At 39.7% G+C, this 20,254-nt stretch overlaps 1 protein-coding gene across 1 annotated transcript; it reads right to left on the bottom strand.

The window, feature by feature from the left end:
* Nucleotides 1-610: 610 nt before the first annotated feature.
* Nucleotides 611-19,771, bottom strand: LOC128262194 (transcription factor hamlet). Its single transcript, XM_052996303.1, has 2 exons — nucleotides 17,726-19,771; nucleotides 611-2,891 (listed from the first exon to the last, which is right to left on the bottom strand). Exon 2 carries the CDS (start codon nucleotides 2,655-2,657, stop codon nucleotides 978-980), a length of 1,680 nt encoding a protein of 559 aa, XP_052852263.1. The 5' UTR covers nucleotides 2,658-2,891; nucleotides 17,726-19,771; the 3' UTR covers nucleotides 611-977.
* Nucleotides 19,772-20,254: the final 483 nt, after the last annotated feature.

Here is a 20,254-nt window from a genome sequence, read left to right as displayed (position 1 = left end):
CGAACAATCAAATATTGTTCTAAGTCTGGCGAGTGTTATACATTTTATGCGCCAGGAAGGGATGGCAAACCGATTTGATTGCGTCTGTTGGCTAAGCGTATAATCATTTTTTGCTTGATATCCGCCTAGGTTTGAATTTGGCGCGTTCGTAGCTGTCGTTATCGATAATTGTATCGAAAACATTGAGTGTATAATTTCTCCTACTTTAAACCTTAATTTCTTCACTTATAATATTTTCTACTTTTGCAGACACTAGTCAAACTAACTTATTTTTAGATTTTTAGTTAGCCAACAAAAGTTAAGTTTCTTTTTAACTTTTCTATACTGGTTGGATTCCATGCTTAATGTAATGTAAGAGTAGTATAAGTATAAATTATAGTATAAGTAAAATAGGGTAGATGGAAACCATTTTAAGTATTTTCCGGAAATTTTTCATAGATCTTCGTCGGTTTTAGTGCGTGCCAAGTGCACGTGATTTTTAATTCAAATTTAGTTTTTTGATATACACTTTGTTTTAATGGTAGTTAATATAAGTCCCAAATCCGACCAAATTAAAACCCACTTTTTAGTTAATTTCAAAAACTTGTAACTTTTTATTTAAACAGTGGGCGCCTTGTTTTGTTTGTTATTATTTTTCATACATTTTTTGTCACGTTTATATATGTACAAAAAGATACCAATGCTTAAGACGAATCTAATAATAGTTATGCACATACGTTCGTATATATATATAATTATGGATCTGCCAATTCTCGATTTGTACAATTCGATTTACACATAGTTGTAAAACATTAGGGGTTTAGGTATGTATACATATTCATATATATATATATATATATATTTACAGCTAGATTTTAGACATAGTTTTAGGGATCTGCCCCGCAGCTAGATGTTAGACATAGTTTTAGGGACCTCTTAACCTCCTTCTGGCCGCTCTCTGCTATAGGAAATTTGTTGTAGAAATTGCTGTTGTGTAGTTAGGGTTCCTCTTCCTTGATAGATGTTGCTGGCGGCGTAGTTGTTGCTGCTGTTGCTGCTGCTGTTGTTGTGGGAAATAGCTTGGAGGTGAGGGTCTTCTTTAGCTCCAGTATGGGCTGCGAATCCTCCTCCTCTTGATCTCTGCTGGACGATGTTGCTGCCGTCTCAGCCGTGGATGTTGCTGCCGTGTTCTCCGCCGCCTCCTCCTGCGAGGATGTGGGCGTGTCACGCGACGAGGAACACGAACTGGCCACCGATGTTGCTGTTGACTGATGTTGCTGTTGCTGCTGTTGCTGCTGCTGCTGTTGCTGGTCGTGTTGCTGTTGTTGCTGCTGCTGCTGCTGCTGTGTGACCTTGCCCATGAAGCTGCGTATCTCCTCGAAATAGGATTCTTCTGTGGGATTCTCGCAGAACCGGCGAATGCAGTGCATCCTTTCGCTCACCCCCGACAAGGCACTCAAAGACACGGCATCCGATTCGTGCTTCTTGAGGTGCCTGTCCAGGTTCGTCTGCTGGCCAAAGCAGCGCTCACAGATCTCGCACTTGAAGGGTCGCTCCTTGTTGTGGATATTGCGCACATGGCGCTGCAAATTCGAGGAAATGCTGAAGGAACGTTCACAGTACTTGCACTTGTAGGGCTGCTCGCCCGTGTGCGTTCTCAGATGGCGCGTCAGGTTCGCCGATCTCGGGAAGACTTTGCCGCAGAACTTGCAGGTGTAGCGATCCTTGTTGCGCTGCGGCAGATTGGGCGTGGCATTGCCGCCCGTGGCCGCTGTCCTGGCCTTGTTCTTCCGCCGCGTCTGATAGTCCTGCAGCTGGGGATGCGGCAGCACCGGCGACAACTTGCGATTCGGATGGGGCAGCTCCAGTTGCAGCTGCTCTGTGGGTGGCGGCCACGTCAGTTCGCACTTCTTCAGCGGATGCCGGAAGGGAAAGTCCGGTCCGGTGGGACTACTCGAGGCCGCCGGACTGGTCACCTTGCCGGGCAGCACACCGGCGAACACATTGCGATACTGCAGTGGTAAGTTCTTGGTCATGGCTTCTAGGAGTGTGGGATGCACGGCAGGAATCGCACATTGCGGTGGTGTCAGGGGCGGTCCGGTGGCGGGTCCACCTCCTCCTGCACCGCCACTCTCCCGCAGGGCCCTCAGCATTTTCCGGCTCATGTCGAAACCCAGATCGGCCAGCGAGGCAGCTATGTGATTGTTGTTTAGCTCCTTCTCCTTCTGCTGGGCCACCGCCAGTTCGCTGGCAAACATTATCAGGTTGCTGTTCTCATCCTCCAGCGGCCCCTGATCCGCCGAATCCGTCTTCCTCTTGTGGGCCAATCGCAGGTCCAGCGGCTGATCGAAACTGCTTCTTCTCTTGCCCTTGGCATGGTGATTCAACGTCTGATGTTGCTGGTGGGAGTGCTGATTTTGCTGCTGATGTTGCTGCTGATGTTGCTGCTGCTGCGACTGATGTTGCAGCCGGCCAGTGGTCGTTGCGGTCGTTGTCGTCGTCGGCGAGGACGACGATGAGGACGAGGAGGTTGCCGCCGCCGCCGCGGAGGCCAGATCATAAGGTACGTGTGATATATACGATGTGGGTATTAATCCTAAGGCAGGGTATACGCAGCCCTGTTTCGGGCTAGGAAGCATCTTTCTTGGTGAGTGGTCTTTCTCTCTCATAACTCTCATATGTAAGTCGCTCACGGGCCGTAACCAGGTCCTTCCTCCGTTTTCCGGCGCTTTTCCTACTGAATGATTGATTGATTGATTGATTGGCGGTGCGATTGATTGCCCAGGCTGCCGGTTGTAGGTTCTAAGTTTAAGCTTCGCTTTTCTCTTCCACTTCGTCTGCTACTGCTGCCGCTGACGACGCTCCAAATGCTTCTGATTTAAAGTTGCCTTCGTTTTACAGGAGTTATGTACCTGAAAGGATAAACAAAGGTAAATTGATTAGCACACTATCGTGGGAGAAAGTAGTTTAAGTGAAACGTTTAATTTTAAATTAAATTTCAGACTTAAGGACATTATTAAACAGTTTAAGGAAAATTTTGATTAAATTCCATTTCAAGAAAATGCAATATATGAGTTATTTATGCACACTGAAAATTAAAAAAAAATAGTACTGAAGAAAATTTAAAAGTTAGGGTATGGTTTGTTTTTGTCCACCTTCTATTGATCACTTTGTTTTATATATAATATTTTGATTTAATAAGGTATCTTAAATATAATAAAACTTAGATAGCCACGATAAACCGTTGTAAATGTCATTTGGGTCTTTACGTTTAAGCAAATATATTCATTCAAATGTTTTTTTTTTGCTAGTTCCCAAGTAACTTACTGAGCACTTAAGACAAACATCCATTACCATTACCAAATCCAGACCTTTGCCAAATAAACCCAGTTTTCGGGTGCGTCACAGAGTTCGACTTTTCGCAGCTGTGCCAGATCGGGCTATATGCTCTATATGTCTGCGGTAATTCCATCTACGTCATAATGGGTCTATCCACATACCAAACTAATAATAATACCGCGGCCAACTGTTCGGCAACCCAAAGAACATATTTTTAAAACAAATTTGTTGGTTATTTTCTTCTCTTATTTTTATTGTATTCTTTTGCCTGCAATGCCAAAAGCCTCGAAAAGGAAGGGGAGACCACCGAAATGTTTAAACAATTGTTCTATTGTCTGTTGTTTTAGGGTGGAAAGATACTTGAAAGCCGTCAAGCAAAAGAAGTCATGAAAATTAACAAAAAACTTAACGGTATCTAGAGTGACGATTATGTAAGACAAACAGACGGGCAGACAAACATCTAAACACACATTTCGAGGGGGTGGTGGGGGGTGCATTGCGGGTAGGAAGTGGGGTACAGTGGCAGCTCGTGTGGAGGTCGCCCAACGTCGCTTAAAGGTGCGTGCAAGGCAACGGAAAATGCGTGGGCTTAAATGAGGATGGAGGGTTACACTGGTCGAAATAAATAATAATTTTACGCATCTACTAGTAGTTAAGATTTATTACTAAAATTAAAAATGCTCAAGGCAAAGATAAAAAAAAAATATGATAGTATGTACATTACATAGTTTTCATTCGTTGACTTTTTTCATTACAAATTTAATCTATATTCTTGGTTGAAACCATTTTTTAAGGATATTGTAAAATAATCAAAATACCAAAGTGATATAAATGAATTATGTTTAGAATACTTTTTCCGCTGTGCAACAATCTAAGCTCGACTCTGGGCAGATGGCACGCCAAGAAAAGACCCCAACTCCTCAACTCATCATGTGAACCGGGCTCCACAGCAAAAGCAACAAAAGTTGCATATTTGCCAACTGCAACAGCAACTGCAGCAGCAGCAGCATCAGCAACAACTTTAACAGACAACTTGCATTCAGGTGGGCGCGTTGATCTATGGAGCTCTGTTCTCCTATCTAGAACAGAATTTTTCATGAGACATTTTCGTGGGCTGTTGCTGTCGTCGCTGCTGATGTTGCTGTTGCTCTTTGTTGTTGCTGCTGCTGCTGCTGTTGTTGTTGCAGCATTTAGCGATCGTCTGGCGACAACAAATTACCTTTTGTTGTTGTTGCTGGCTAGCCGTGTTGCCAAAAAGTTAATTAGCCGCATTTGCTGCTTTTGATTTGTTGTCTGCGGTGTTATGGAGTCGAAAATTATTGTTACAGAATTGTAATTAGAGCTTGAGAACGCGTGGAAAGATTGCTGCATTTATAAACGCAACAATCAGGTATTTTATAATGGGTGGTTCTTGAGGGGCGAATCGTTTTAAAATTTTGGAAGATAAAATTAGCATTGAAGGTTTGCAAACTGTTTTTTTTTTAATGTTGTATTGCTTTTATAACAGAACTTTAGGCTTCTAAGCCTCGTTTTATTTTGTTAATCTAATGATTTACCAAATATTTACCAAGATTAATTCAATTTTATATTTGTTTAGCTGCCAAAATAATTATTGTTCAACGACAGCGATATCGAGCTAATTAGTGCTGGCAAAATGCAATAACCATAACACATAAAGTAAATCATAAATGAAAAAAAAAACATAAAAAGTATAAAAAATAATTTTGGACGTGTTAATGATAATGAAAAATCGGTTAACAAATTTATGAGATATTTTAGATGGTAAAAATTAATTGAAGTAAAATTCAGACCTGACAGAGCCAATTTAAACTCATTTTGCACCTGAAGCGCCAACACCTTTCAGATGACTTTTGCTTGTCAAAAGCAAAATTTTGACGGCCCCCAAGACCCCAGACCGCTCTCCACTGCCCAAAAAATCGCGGTGTGTTTTATAATTTGTTGCAAACGTGCCTAAGCGGTTGACAATTATAGCCCACTCTTTAGCTGGTCGACACTGCATCATCATCAGCGACGCGATCATCGCGGCGATGATCACCTTTAAGCGGATGCCTGCGAAAGCCAAGAAGAAAATACAAATACAAAAAAAAACCAATTAAAGAGTAACAAAGTTTTGGCCAAGCGACAACGGACGACAACAACGAGAGCAATGAAGCAAACAGTTCAAGAAACGGACGGTGAAGGTACGGATACAGATTCAGATACAGGTACGGCTGCAGATGCACAGCCACAGATACAAATGCGAGTACGAGTACGAGTACGAAAAATACGAATAAAATCCCGCAAGCGGCGTCGCATGTTGTAAAGAAAAGTGAAATCAAAGTTGTAAAACCGCGAAAAACGCAGTCAGGCAGACAGACGACGATGGCGACGATGGAAAACGGCGCTCCAGATTGGCAAAAATGTCCAGCGGTGGAGATGTTGTTGCTGTTGACAATGTTGCTAGTACGGGATTGCAACTGCAACTGCAACAACACTGAGGAAATAGCCCAACAACCACAGTCCTGATACTTACAATTTTATTAAATAATTTGCAATTGCAGTGTACCCATTTATTAAAAAACAATTTTTTATTTGTGTTTTTACAGCTTTCCAAACTTTCAACGTATCCTGTTTTGTAATGAATTGGTACATAGGAAGATCAAAATATCACATCTATACTACTACTATTTTAACAAAATAGCTTTATTATTTATATGTTAAAATTTGGTATAATAAATGCACTTGACTTTTTTGAACATTATAAATTTTTAAATGTATTGTAGCACTTTCTAATGCAGAAGCAGCAAATGTCAATTGAAGAATAAATCCTTTACATTTTATATAATTCAAACAAATTATAAATACCTTATGAAATTTTGAATTAAATTTTGAAAATTTTAAAAACTAATTGTTAATTGTATGTACTTTGCTTTTTTCCTAAGTGTGGGCTCTGTAACTGATGCATAGTTATAGAGCGGGAATCCTACGAGTAGCCCGAAATTAACTTTGTCAATTTCCAGACGAACCCCCGTCATCAGCGGCGGCATCATGATTATTAAATGCTGGCCGCATAATTATCGTTATAATCATGACAATCATTCGATGCAGTCGCGCTTCAGCAGCGGCAATAGCAAAAGCCAAAAGCATAATCAAGCGCAGCTAAACCACAACCAAAGCCAAGACTAAGACTTGGCTAAAAGGAAAACCAAGCCAAAGCCGGCGACACACAATGAAAAACGAGAGTAAAAATCTCCAAAGCGAGCCGCTCACTGAAATGGAAAATTAAACCTTGTTACATCAGTCCAAGCAGCAGCAGCAGCAGCATCAGCAGCAACAACTGCACGCCAGCAACTTGCAACTTGCAATGCGGCGACAACAAATATTCGCTGGCAGGATCGCGGCTCACTCTCTAACGAGGCAATAGCAACCTGATACCAAAAGCGTCACAACAAACATTCGACGACAAACAAACAAACAGAAAAGAAAGGAGAAGAGTCAGACACGCACGGGCAATAAAGTCAATGAGAAATGCTTCAGATAGAAGAGATTAATACCCAAGATCATTCACAAGATCAGTGCAGGCATTTATTGCTTGATTAAATATTTTACCAAGTCGAGCAATAACAAAAAAATTAAAATAAGCGATAAAATCAACAAAAATTACGATTAGCTTATGATTTTATAAGTATTTGATATCTTTATGAAAGGCATTAAAACCGGAATACTTGTAGTTTCATCAATACACTTTTATAGTTTTATCTTTTTAAAAGTTGAAATGCGAAAAAATTGTATTTAAAGAAAAGATAAGATAAAATGTTTGCATATAAACACATTTGCATATACCGATGATAATCCTAAGATAAAAGATCGAACAACAAAAATGAGTTTGATAATATGCTTGAAATATTTATATTTCTTGTGGAAATTATTTTAATAAAGACATTCTAGAACATAGTTTAGAAAGAGGCAATAAAGCAAGCTTTCTGTGCAAATGAGGGTATTTTTCCACCTGCAACCCATAAAAATCCAAGTTAAATCTGCTCTCTAACCCAGGCATAAATGATGGCCTGTCAGGAACAGTGCTCCTCACACGAAATCCCCCAAGATGTCCGAGCTGCTGTGGCAAACTATGCAACTCATCAACGAGAGCAACTTCTGCAGCAGCAGCAGCAGCAACATGCAACAGCAGCCGCAGATGTTGCAGTCGTTGCCGTGAATGCGTTTTTGGGGAGTCAGCAGATGATGACGATGGCGATAATGATGATGATGCTTTAGTTGGCGCTGGGACTTTAGTGCAATCTGTACCACTTTTTCCCTCACTGGACACAACAAGTGCAGCAGCAGCAGCAGCAATAGCCACAGCAACAGCATCAGCAGCAGCAGCGACAGTTGCAACAGAGAGCAAACACATCTCCAAATCACGTCTTGGCGAGCGTTGTGGTCGTCGTCCATCGTCGTTACATATCTGGTTGTCTAGATTGGCTGCAACTCGTCGTCAGGTGAAATAAAAAGTGAGAGTGACATCGGAAATTGTTTCAATTTTCCAAGCCAAACGAAACCAACAAACTGGCAAACTAGCTAAAAGTTGCCGCAATTGCAATTGCCATCGTCATCAGCATCGTCATCGGCAACTTGAGCAGCAGCAGCAGCAGCAGCCTGTCGGTCGTTGGTCCGCCGAATGAATGAATGTCGAAAAGTGTATCGAAAACAATTTTTCTACGTATGCCAGCAAGTGCTTTCCCAATGCTCCAAAAACTAAAAAACCAAAAAAAAAAACTTAAAAAAATCGAGGGGAAAATGAAGAGAAAAAAATTAAAACACAGACCAGTTGGCTGCCTCGTCGCTGGCTGACTGCATCCTGTTGTTTGTTATAGTTTGCGATGTTTTATTTCTTACTTACTTAAATTTATATAACTAGCACACATGCAGACGACCAACCAGTTAACTCCACTCTGGCTAAATGCTCAGCCTAAATAATTGAGATTTTCTTCTGGTCCCCCTTTTTTTAATTCGGAGGTGCAAAAATCAGTTTAGCTAACTTTAGCCAGTCTTGGGCAATTTCATGTCCCTGTATGTTCGGAGTCTTTTTTTTTTCGCATCGGATCATTTGTAAATGACGGGCAAACGGACATTGCGGGGCCCACAAATTCGTGTGTTGCGAGACTTCGGATTTTATTTTTATAGCCAGCGAGCTGGGCAAATGTTTGGAATGCATGAAATACAGCTCAATTGAATTTCGGAGGTGCCAGTTAAGAGCCCAGAGATAATCATTGGCCGCACTCGGTAATTATCGGAGGCCGGGACTGATTTATAGCGAATTGCTTGGGTTAAATATTTGCCAGGGCTTTAGGCTTCGTCAATCCGATGGCTCTGATAAAGGCTATTTTCAATAATCCATAGGGCCGGGATAAATGTGAATATGTATTAGTACAATATGGATTTATTCAAAATTACTACATTTGAAACAAATATTATTGTACACGGCGGTTTATTATCCTAAAATGCAATAATTATAAGTTATATATTTTATTAGTGAATGAAACAAAAAATAAATAAAAGTTTTTAGAAATTGATTAAAAAAATATATTTAAAATAATAAAAAACATTATTTTTAAGCAAACATCGTACAGTTTTTGTAGTTTGTAGTTTTTCTTTTACATTTTCCCAAAGTTTAATAACTAAATGATTTAACCTTTAATATACAAATTTAAAGTACTTAAATATTAAAGTTTAAGTCCTTAACAGATTTAAACATTTTAAGGCAAAATCATTAGTTCTCAAATTGAAAACTACAAAATGTAAGCGTCCCCAAACATGCCTAGTTTACCGATAGAGTTATAAAATTTACACTATACCATAAATTACCTTACACAATTTATGTGTTAGCTAGTTTTTTATGCTTGTCTTTTATTTTTCAGCCTTAACTGAAGCCTTCTTAACTAATTGAAAGTCAACAAAAAGAGCAAATGGAACCAATGCTCCTTTTGGCCAGATGTGCATCTGTATATCAGGCAACCACAGCGACATCCACCCACCCAAATGGCCAAACTTCCAACCACCGAGCCACCGGCCGAGCCAAAAGAGTGAATGGCGAAATTTTTGAAAGTGCCCATATGACCAGGCCAGCGGACAAACGGACCCCGAAAAAAAGACAAATAAAAACACAGTACAAACACTCATCCAGGCAAGGCAGATATTCAAATATTTAATTGAAAAAGCAGCCACGAAATAATGACACATTTCACGACTTCCATCGATCGAAGCGGAGCGGAGCAGTTCACAAATCAGGCTAAATAAAATTAAATTAGAGCGGGGGGCACATAAACTGCTCCATTTGATTGCCTAAACGTTTTCAACAGCTCAGCATTTTTGATGCAATTAATTAGATTTTTATTTCTTCATCCAGTCGGCAGAAAGAGTGTCTGTATGGGTATATCGGTGTGAGCCGTTCGATTTCGATTTATTACCACACATTCGGACCCGGGCAAATGATACAATTATTTATAAGCCAGCATTTGCAGACACATCCAGAGCCAGTTAAGCTTGTTCTAGTTGAAAGCGATAGCCAAACTGCAACTCCTCCTCGGCCAGTTTTCTGCTTACTTTTTATTCTGTTTTTTTTTTTTTGTTTTTTTGTTTGTCATATAAGCTCTATTAAAACCATCGAAATAGAAGCAGCAGCCCAGGGGCCGATGAAAGAAGCAAAAATGAAAAGAAACCATATCAACATTCACATCATAAGTAAACCAGTTTGCACCTGAGAGAGGAAGAAGAAAGTTGTCTTGGCCATTTTTGTGTGTTTGCACTGCGCTGCCCCAAGACTCTTATTTTTTTTTTTTATAACTCTATATATTTCGCCATTTATATGTATATCTGCCGGACTCAAAGGAGCCTCCGATCTAGCGGGCGTTGGAACAATGGAGGTAAGACCAAGAAAAAAAAGGAAACCTAACTGTAACATGGCAGGCAACGAGCGCCTTTTTTTTGGTCATAAGCATGAAATATTGCGCACATCCAAAGTGTCCACATGTCGGAGCGATCCGCTGCAGGCCTAATTATATTGCCGCCGATCCGACCCGATCCGATCCGATCCTATCCTATCCGATCCGAGTGGAGCTCCAACCTATCATTGCCTGACACATGCTACCGTTCAAACACGTGCGCCCCGACACAAAACAACAAACACAAAATACAAAACACTAGGCAACAAACAGCAAGCAACAGCCAACAACAACAACAGTAACAACAACTGGCAACAGTCAACAACAACGACAACCAGTGGCAGGCACAATAATAACAAAAACAGTAGCCAGGCCAAGAGAATGAAGGTGGATTCCGCCGAGGATGGACGAAGATGGAATACACTATGAACGGTGTTCGAAACGAACTTAAGGGGACATTTAAATAGTTTTTCAACCAAAACCATATTCTGGTCATCCAACATTCTTAAAAAATAATAAAAGGATTTAAAATTCATAAGTATTTATCCCTTTGTACACACAATTATTTGAATTTGAAAAATGTTTTAAATTTTACTAACTTTAAGCATTATTTCAAATTGTTTGTCATCTGTAGTTTCCTCAGTTGTGCTTTCAACAAGTTGAAAGACAATCTTCAGCAGCAACAGTAATCATTATCAAACTATCTTAATATGCATTCGAGCATCCACTCCACTCTCTCCAAGGAAGTGTATCATCAGTAGCCACAGCAGCAGCCCCTCTAACAACAGTACCAATCAAAGAGCAAATACCGATCTGGCTTTGGCTTTTGACGGCCTAAAGTGAAAGTGCTCCAATTGCCGATGCAGCCAACGAAGCTGGGGCTGAGACTGAGGTGAGACTGGACCCAGGCTTCATCTGCGGATGCGGCCAAGTGCCTTGACTCCTCCTCGATTTTCAGTCGCTGCACACTTGCTGACAAGCTGTTTGTGTCCCAGCTGCACCCTCCTTCATGCCACGCCACCCATCCAACTAACCATCCATCCATCCATACATCTCATCACCCAACCCCACTTTATGCACATGAAAAAATACGATCTATCAATAAAATATTTAAAATCCAATCAATCTTGAAAAAAGTTTTAAAAATCGTTAAAATTTACGTTAAGCTAAGCTAAAATAGGCTAAGCTAAAATAGGCTAAAATAGGTTATCCTTTTTCCTGGAGGTATGAAGGTTGCACTACGAATTTGATGTGATCAGTCTCTTACATGAATCGACACTTTTAAGTATGAATATATAATTGATGATTTCTTTTGGATTTGATTATTTTTTCCTCAGTGCACGGCACAATGCGGAATAATTGCCATGACTGGAAGCTTCAAGTGCGCCGCTATTAGCTCGCTGGCAATCACAATTGACGGCTCCAGTGTTGGTCAATTGCCCGAAGACCTGAGCCTCGACATTTCTGCTCGTGAGCAAAATGGGATTTCCTTCCGGTCAACACAAAAAGAAAAATAAGTCCGAACGGCAAATCTTTAATTGTAGAGCGTTAAGTTGCAGTGCAAAATGCAAAGGAGCTAGCTATCATCCAAAATTGCATACATTAGGGCGCATTAAGTTGTAATGGTTGAGAGGTTCGTGATTGGATATTAAGTGATTTGGTCCGCCTCAGGGCAGAACAGTCCCATTTGCGTATAATTTTATTCAATAAAGGGGGATACGAGAATGTAACGAGTTATTGGAAGGAAGATAAGTGATTAAATACGGAGGACTCAGGGTATTGAAAGCTTTGTTTTACATAAGTTTTCTAATCAACTCCAATTAAAAATGGCTTAAGTGACATAAAATTCGGTTTAAAATGTTTAAAAGTAAATAATAAAGAAAATAAATCTAAAAACATAAGTCAGGTATTTTTCCATTTTGCACTACTAATTAATATTTCATCTGATTGGTAACATTCCAAGCCTTTTTTTTACACAAATCCAAACCGGAAACCACATATCTTCCCCGAACCACCATCGAATCGTTTAAAGTTTGCCCAATTTGTAGTCAAGGGCGAGGTAGCAAATCAGGCCGTAATTCCACCAACTTATCATCCGCTTAAGACTCCCTTCTTGTGGTAACCGCAAACGAGGCACTTTCATGTCAACCCACAATTCAGACCGTGCCACACTCCAAAAAAGAAAAAAGGCCCGAAGCCAAACCACGCGAATTCTTCCGAAATTGCCCACAAACTAGCCCACTTAGGACCTGACAATGGAACCACATCTTCTATGACTCCTATGCCAATATCTAGAGCGCAAGTCGCCGTCATCAAAGGCGAAATTCACAAAGTCGAGAAGCCAAAAGTTAGGAGCTGGCCATATAGTACACCTGCTGTCTGTGCGGAATGGGTTCCCATATATCATCGTGTGCTAAACAATATGCCAAAAGCTAAATGCGATACAATTATCAGAGGCCGAGATATACATTTTTTTTTGTATTTAATTTTGCTGCAATTTTTTTTGCGCTCTGCTCTTTTTGTCGTCTTGAAAAATGCGAATTTTCACACACATGCAATGGGCGGGGAGGGGGTATGGAGTTTAAGATTCAATGCGATGTGATTACATATTATGTGCAGTTGTTGTTGCTGTTGCCTTTGTCTGCCAAGTTTTATGGTCCAAGGTTAAATGCTTTGAAAATGAAGCTGAAAAGCATGAAAAGAGCCGAGGAAGAAGGCAGAAAGACACAAAACTTGGTGACTTTTGTCTGGGATTTTTGTGTTTTTTTTTGTATTTTTTTATTTTGTTGTTTTCCCATTTTTTTCGGCGGTGGCGGGGTGGTTCATTTGATTTGCAGTGCATATTAAAGCAATTTGTGGGATTATTTCCTATTGTAATCAACGCGCCGCTCCGGTTGTGTTTACTCATCAGCAGTACCAAACAACGTCTCCAAAATTGTTATTATTTCTGTCTGAAGCCCCCTCTGTTTTTTGGTCAACTCATTTTCAAGTACAAGTTACGCTTCTCCGAAAATAATGCACTTTTGCCCTTAGGCTGGAATTTCTTGTCACTAATCTGAAAGGCATGAAAATTGCCCCCATTTAATTGGGATGTATCTATAATAAAAATTCCATTCCTTACGTATTTCTTAGCCTCAGAATGGGGCTCTTAGAAATCTGTGGCCTATTACCCCGACTTCTTCTACCTTACACCTTTTTTTTTTATTACCGACACACACTCGCTCACAATTAATTAAAGCTCTCATTGCATTCAAGGTTATCTTTGGAAGCGCTATGTTGTTCAGTTGGTTAATTTACAGCTTTAAATTAGTGTAGTTTACTTTCAAAACACTTTACTTTTGCTTTCAAAATATGCGTTGCTGTTGTTGCAAATGGGTGGGGTAATCATTAAGTTGTTTAAGTAGATTTTCTGCGCCGTTAAGGTTTTGATCTCGACAAAATGCCCCGTCCATACCAGTATTTTATATATGTATATAAATGGTGTCTAGAGAAAGAGAACTAGAGCCGCCGAGTTGCAGAAGCTCGATGAGATTGAGATGGCAGCTCGATAGGATAGATGATTGGCAGCTTGGCCCGATCGAAAGGTGTGGCCAGGGCATTGTGATTGATCTCGAACACATTTAGAATGTGATTTAAATTGATGATCTGATCTCATCGGTGGCTCTTGGGCTTTTGTTGGTGCGATTAAAGGGTGGGGTACGCGTAATAATAGAAGTCGCTTAAAGAATGGTTGTGATTAGGTGATTAAGAAATAATGTATGTGCAATAAAAGTTTATTTAAGTAAAGGAAAAATAAACTATTTGCTAGAAGGAATTAATTTAAGACTGTTTTAGTTAAGGAGATAAGTTGCGTGGAGAATTTAAGAATGGTTTTATGGTAAAATTTATTTTGCAATTTTAAAAAGAATTAGGTTATAAACAACTTAATGTTTATGGTAGAAAAAAGCTAATCTAAATAGTTAAAAAATTGTTCGCTTCATCCTTTTCTGTTTTCAAACAATATCTACTGTTTCTGTAAATATAAATGTATTAAGCTAATAAAACTTTGTTAAACTTTGTTCGATGCGATCATTTTCTCGACCTTTCTCCGTTCCCAACAACTGCCTTTAGACCAGAGCAAACTCGATAGTTCACTATCTCCCCCCTATGCATATATTATAAGTACTAATAGCATATCTGGAGCTATTTAGCATTCGCCGTTTGTGTTTGTGTCTGTATTTGTTGTTATTTTTATTTTTGCCAAGGCGATCCATTTAAGCTTTGGCTGTCTGTCGCTCCAATTAAAATACAACTCATCTCCTGGGCCGCATTTGCAAATTGTTGCATTGCAAATTGCGCCTTACATAAGTCAGGGCGAGGCATCTATATAAAACGCTGTTATTGAGTTGCCTATGGTCTTGGATTTGGTCGCCAATATGGCACTGCACTGTAAGAAATGCAAGTAATTTAAAGCTATATGCACAAAGTCTTAATAGTTGAATTTTATATTTAGATATAAAGGCCATTTGTATAGTAAACTATGTCAATAAAACCATGTATGCATTTGAAATTGTTGGAGATTACTTTATTAAATAATTTACTATCAGAAATATTTTTTTTTCGAGTGAGTCGAGCTCTACTACTCCTTTTTTCCCGATTTTTCTTTGCTTTTCATTTAATCGATTTGCGTATTTCGGGCAGCGGTAATGGCTCGACAAACTTTCATTGTCCCCGCCACTTTTCCCCCGATTTGAATGTGGATTAAGTGTATTCCGAGCCAAGACTTTGTATCGCCTAAAGTGATTTGTTTTTCAGATTGCGCCGCTCTGCGGTTATCGAAGTTACCGTCATCGTCGTCTCCGAAAAGCCAACGAAAATAGAGTTTAAATTGAAAAATACAAGTAGACGAGAAGTGTGAGAGGGAGGGAGAGGGCCTGAGGTGGCCAGAAAGAGAGGGCAGCTAAAATCAGCGCACATTCCGGCCGCAGCAAAATGTGTAACGCAATCAAAGCCATCGCTTCCGGTTTAAGGCGCAATTAACTGCCTTGGATTACGCTCTTGCCAGTGGGCAACCCACTCCGTCCCATCAAATCTTAAACCCCCCTCCTTGATTCCAATTCCCATTGCAACCGGCGGTTGGGGCTTTGTAGTCCCAGACCCAACTTCTCCATATATAGCGTCATCGTCATGGTCATCATTTCGCAGATTATCTCTGAAACATTTCATTTCACTCGATTTACTTCCTTTCGGACCAACACTCTTTAATTGGCATTTTAATGCCGTAAACAAATTTCTCGCTGCCTTCGAACGATCAAATGTCATCATTTCTTCTCGCCACCTCATAAAAACGCGTTGTGTGTGAATGTATTTGAAAGTTTTTCACGGTCTTTAACAATGCTCGGTATAATATGGTAATGTTGTTGCCATTTTCTCGGCTATAATAATTTTGCACATCCGACTGAAGATGTTTCCCATGAAGCTTACAGGGAAATGATGTTAACTACATATTTAATGATTTGGGCTAAAATTATCTTTAAATTTTAAGTTCTTTAATTCACAGTACAATTATTTAGCTTTCAACTTTAAAAAATTGGTCACTTTGCATAACATTTGGTTTGGTAGTTAAGGCAAATCAGAAAACTTTGTTAACTGCTTTTAGGACTACTTAAAAATCATAAATTGCATAATACGGTGTGGTGTTTATTTTTGGTCTATAGGTAAATTTTTTATAAAAAATAAAACATAATAATTAAATAAATCTATTTGTTTGTAATATAAGAAACCTGTAGAGTGCCTAATTGTTTTTTGAAAACTAATTACATTTTTATAAGTCCCCTTAACTAAACGGCTTTTAAATAACTCTTCATACCGCAACAGCGATATTGGAAATAGGAAATAGATGAATGGATCTCATCACACAATCTAAATTGGACCTCGCCTTATGAGAACTTCATTGAACTGTCTGCAGTCCATTCGATTCGTCACTTCTTCGCTTTATTTCGTGTTCTTCGCCTAATGATCTCTTTGCTGCCGCGATTTCGTTACTGGGGCTCTGGAACAGGGACTGGCTATATCAACCTGTCCGGCTTTTTGGCCACTCACTAGCCTCCAAACGTTAAATTAATGATCTGTTGTTTCTGTTGTTTTCCGCTTCTTTTACGCCCATCTGCCACCGCACTCCCAACAACTCCAACCGACCGACCGACCGTCGACTTCTATTTAAAATTAAATTAACCTGCTTAATTTGCCCCCACCCCTTGCTACTCCTCCTCTGCACGAGACGCGCCCAAAACATTCACTCCAAAACGGGGGGGAAAAAAAAAAAACAAAAATCGAAAGGCGCTACTAATCGCCTCAATGCCTATGGATTCAAAGTATCTGCATCTGGCGGATACATTCGGCCGATTTCCGTGCATTTAACGCATAAACGCCTTTGGACAGTTTTATTCCGTTCCGGGATTATCATTATCGCCGCTGCTACCCTTTCGCCCTTCACCATTTCGACTCGATTTTGATCGCTCAATTAGCGTAAAAGTAACATGTCAAACCTATTAATCACTTTCGAAAAAAAAAACACTCTTCTTGGGCTAAAGAAACAATCGAATTTATAGAAAATACATTCCATATTTTTTTTTTTTTTGGCTGTGGTGGGCCAATAATGCGTGAATTTAGGCGTAGCCAAAAGGGAAAAATTATATAATTTATTTTTTCTTTTGATTGCCAAATTAAAAAGTGTGTCTGTGTGGCGAACAACTCTATTTCGCTCGCCTCGTCTTTTTGGCCTGGCTAAATCTTAATGCTGCCAACGAAATCGCTGCGTCATTACTCGAACTTCAATTTCATTCATTCATCAATTACAATACAAGAAAAATACAGTTTCGAGCGGTGGAAGCCTTGAATCTTTCGGATACGTGTCGCTGTGGCTCTGTGGAACGAGGCACAGAAAAATAAAAACTAAAATTCATCTATCAATTTTGTTGGTGGTAAATGTTCCTCAGTTGACATTAAGTCTAATATTTGTTGATCCTGTGATGGTGCTTATTGTAATCAATTAAATTAAGCTATACTGGTTCATTAGAGTTTAAGAACGCATTTGCTTAGATGATTGGTGGTAACTGTGGGTGATGCCTTAGTTATTTTTGTTATACAAATGCTTTGAAGCATTATCTACTAGCTTTTGTTGAGTTGATTAAAGTCTAAGAATATGGTTTTTTTTATATACACTTTAACATTATAAACTTTATATGTCTAGTTTTGTTTAATGCGTTACTGGAAATAATTAATCATTAGAGAATTGTTACTGTATTTATTTTGTCAGTTTTACAACCCGTTTTTCAGATCCATATATTATATCTAATAGTTTAACTAAATAAGTTTGTTTTTCCATTATCAAGTTTTTTATTTTTTTTCTATGCAACATAAAGTGATGCAAGTCCTATTTGCTTAGTTTCTGTTTCTTTATTTCATAAAATAAATTTCCTACTTACATGCTTGATTTTTCTGATCGCTTTGGTAGCATCGATATGCCAGCCTCTTCTAGTTTGTTGAGCAGCTTTGCTCTAATTGCACAACTTGTTGTTGTGGCTATGGTTGCTGCTGCTGTTGTTGTTGGTATAAAATCCGCACGGATATCCGTTGGCCGCTGGCAGGAAGAAATCACCATTTGAGCACCGTTTGGCTATTGCAGCGTTTTTTTTTCCTCTCTCGGCCTTACGGATGTTGATAACTCGTCTGGCATTGGCTGCTATACAAATTTGATCTTCTGGTTGCTATAGTTGTTGCTTCAGCTGGCTGTTTTTGTTGCTGTTGCTGTAGAGCGTAAGTCATCCTGTGATCGGGCCAAGATATAAGATATATTGCATATATCCAGCCAAAGTATCCGACGGCGCGTGGGAAATTGAGCAGCGATTGTGTTTTCCAAATGGATTTCAAATTTTAAAGGAAAGTATTTAAACAGTTCGTTTACAGGCTCATTTATACGACTAAAGTTTTATAAAGTTATTGGGGTTTTTATTTAAAAACACATAAATGTTGTTTATGCTTTTGTTGCAGGAATTAGGCTTTGTACAATTTCCTAGCATTGAAATGTTAGGAAAAATGAAAGGTTTTAATAAATTATTGTATTTAACACTTGTAGATTTATGGTATTTAGGAGCTTTAGTTGTACGTATATACGAGGGAAATTGCCACTTTGAGATATATATTTAACTGATATTTTTACACTTTTTACAATCACTCGCGCTAGCCAGTGTGGTCTGATTTATGATACAAGTTGTGTAGAATTACTTTTTTATTATATTTCTCTATTTAATTAGGTTTAATTGGCAAGAAGTTCTCCCCGGAGTTGACATCAATCCCCGGCCAAGCCGCTTGGGTTTCGATCCAATCTCTCCGCACTTCCCAGTCGTTTCAGTTTCCTCTCGACGATCGCTTGGCCCGGGCTATAATCTTTTCAATTTTATAATTTCATTATGGATTGTCTTTTTAATGTCTGCCCATAATCATCAGCCTGTTCACATGTCTCAGTGGCATTTGTGGTTGATTTCCGTGCTGCTCGGCTCACTTTGCATTTACGCGCTGTCACAATTTGCATTAATTGGACCTAAGCGGGTAGTTATCATTGATTTAGCACCGATCTCGGGTATATATATAGGCCATAGATATGCATCTCTCTGTGCACCTGGGAGTGTGAGTGTTTTAATATCACATCATCTACTGGGCGTAGTCCATAAAATTCCTAGGTAATTTGTGATTTGATTTGTGTAAGCATAAATTCTTATATTTATGGAAGATTTACGGAAAAGTTTAAGAGATTTATTGTCTATAGGAAGATTGCAGTTTGGAGGATAGTTTCCTGTTTTTTTTTTATCTTTTTTTGTTGTTGTTTTCGTGTCTAGGATGAAAGTGAAGAATTCACACAGTTAGGTATTTGATTTTTATTTTTAATTTACACATTTTATATTTTGTATATTTTTCAGGATTTATCCTTGCTTGATCCTCTTCACTTCACTGAACGGTAACGCTTCATTTTGAATGTTTTACCGTTATCACCGATCGCATGGCGTTACGTCTCGACCGCTTACGTTAGTGGATCTCTTCTGCTCAGCGTTACGTGCTGCTGTTTTTCCGACAAAAGCGACAACACGACCAATAGCTTTGAGACCGTCTCACGGACTGATGATAGACCCAGTCGCAGCCGCAGCTTCAGTTTTCGATTTCCTAATAACGAAAAGCTAAAAAAAAAGAGCAGCACAGAAACATAACAGAAGGAAAAAAAAAAATACGCAAAATAGACGACGTCTTCTGCGAGTGTATGGGTGCTCTGAATGAATATACAACAATCGCCGATCCCCGATCCCCAGGTGATGATTCCACCACACGAGACTCACAATCCACACGTCGGCAGCGACGTTGACTGCGACGCCGGCAGCGACGCCAGCCGAGGCAGCGACGCCGGCAGAGGCCGAGTCCGAGGCAACGATGCAATAAATCGAAGCTAATACACTTCTTTCTTAATGTAGAGCGATCCAGCGAACGTGCTCGCACAGATACAAAAACCAACACTTACACACATCTCGAATCGCTGGCCTAGACGAGTTTGGAACGGTAAATGAGGGGCCGCCAGCCGAGCGATCCGCGAGATGCATCCTGCCTCGTTTTACTCAATGAAAATTCCAAAAGCGCTAGACCTGCATCCAAAAACTGGGTGGAGATCTTCCGCCCCAGCGACGAACAGAGAGCCGAGCTGAAAAGCCGAACACGAACCGATCTCCGCGTCGTCGCTCCACTTGGGATCCACAAACTCCAAGATACAGTATCTGAAAAGTGAGCGTGAAGCAGTCGCCGCTGGAAGCTCGAGCGGGCAACTAGCGGACAGCATTCTAGTAATTGGGGAAGAGAGAGGTGCACGGAAAGAAATAAATTTTACAGCTAAAGGGGACTTAGTTTTTAAAAAAAATAACTTTAATATTATAATTGGTTTTAAAATTATTTTATTATTCTTTTAAGAAAGACTT

This window comes from Drosophila gunungcola, unplaced genomic scaffold, assembly GCF_025200985.1.
Source record: "Drosophila gunungcola strain Sukarami unplaced genomic scaffold, Dgunungcola_SK_2 000001F, whole genome shotgun sequence".
Lineage (NCBI taxonomy): Eukaryota > Metazoa > Arthropoda > Insecta > Diptera > Drosophilidae > Drosophila > Drosophila gunungcola.
The sequence above is the reverse complement of the archived record's forward strand: the minus strand, read 5'-3'. Positions and strand labels throughout refer to the sequence as shown.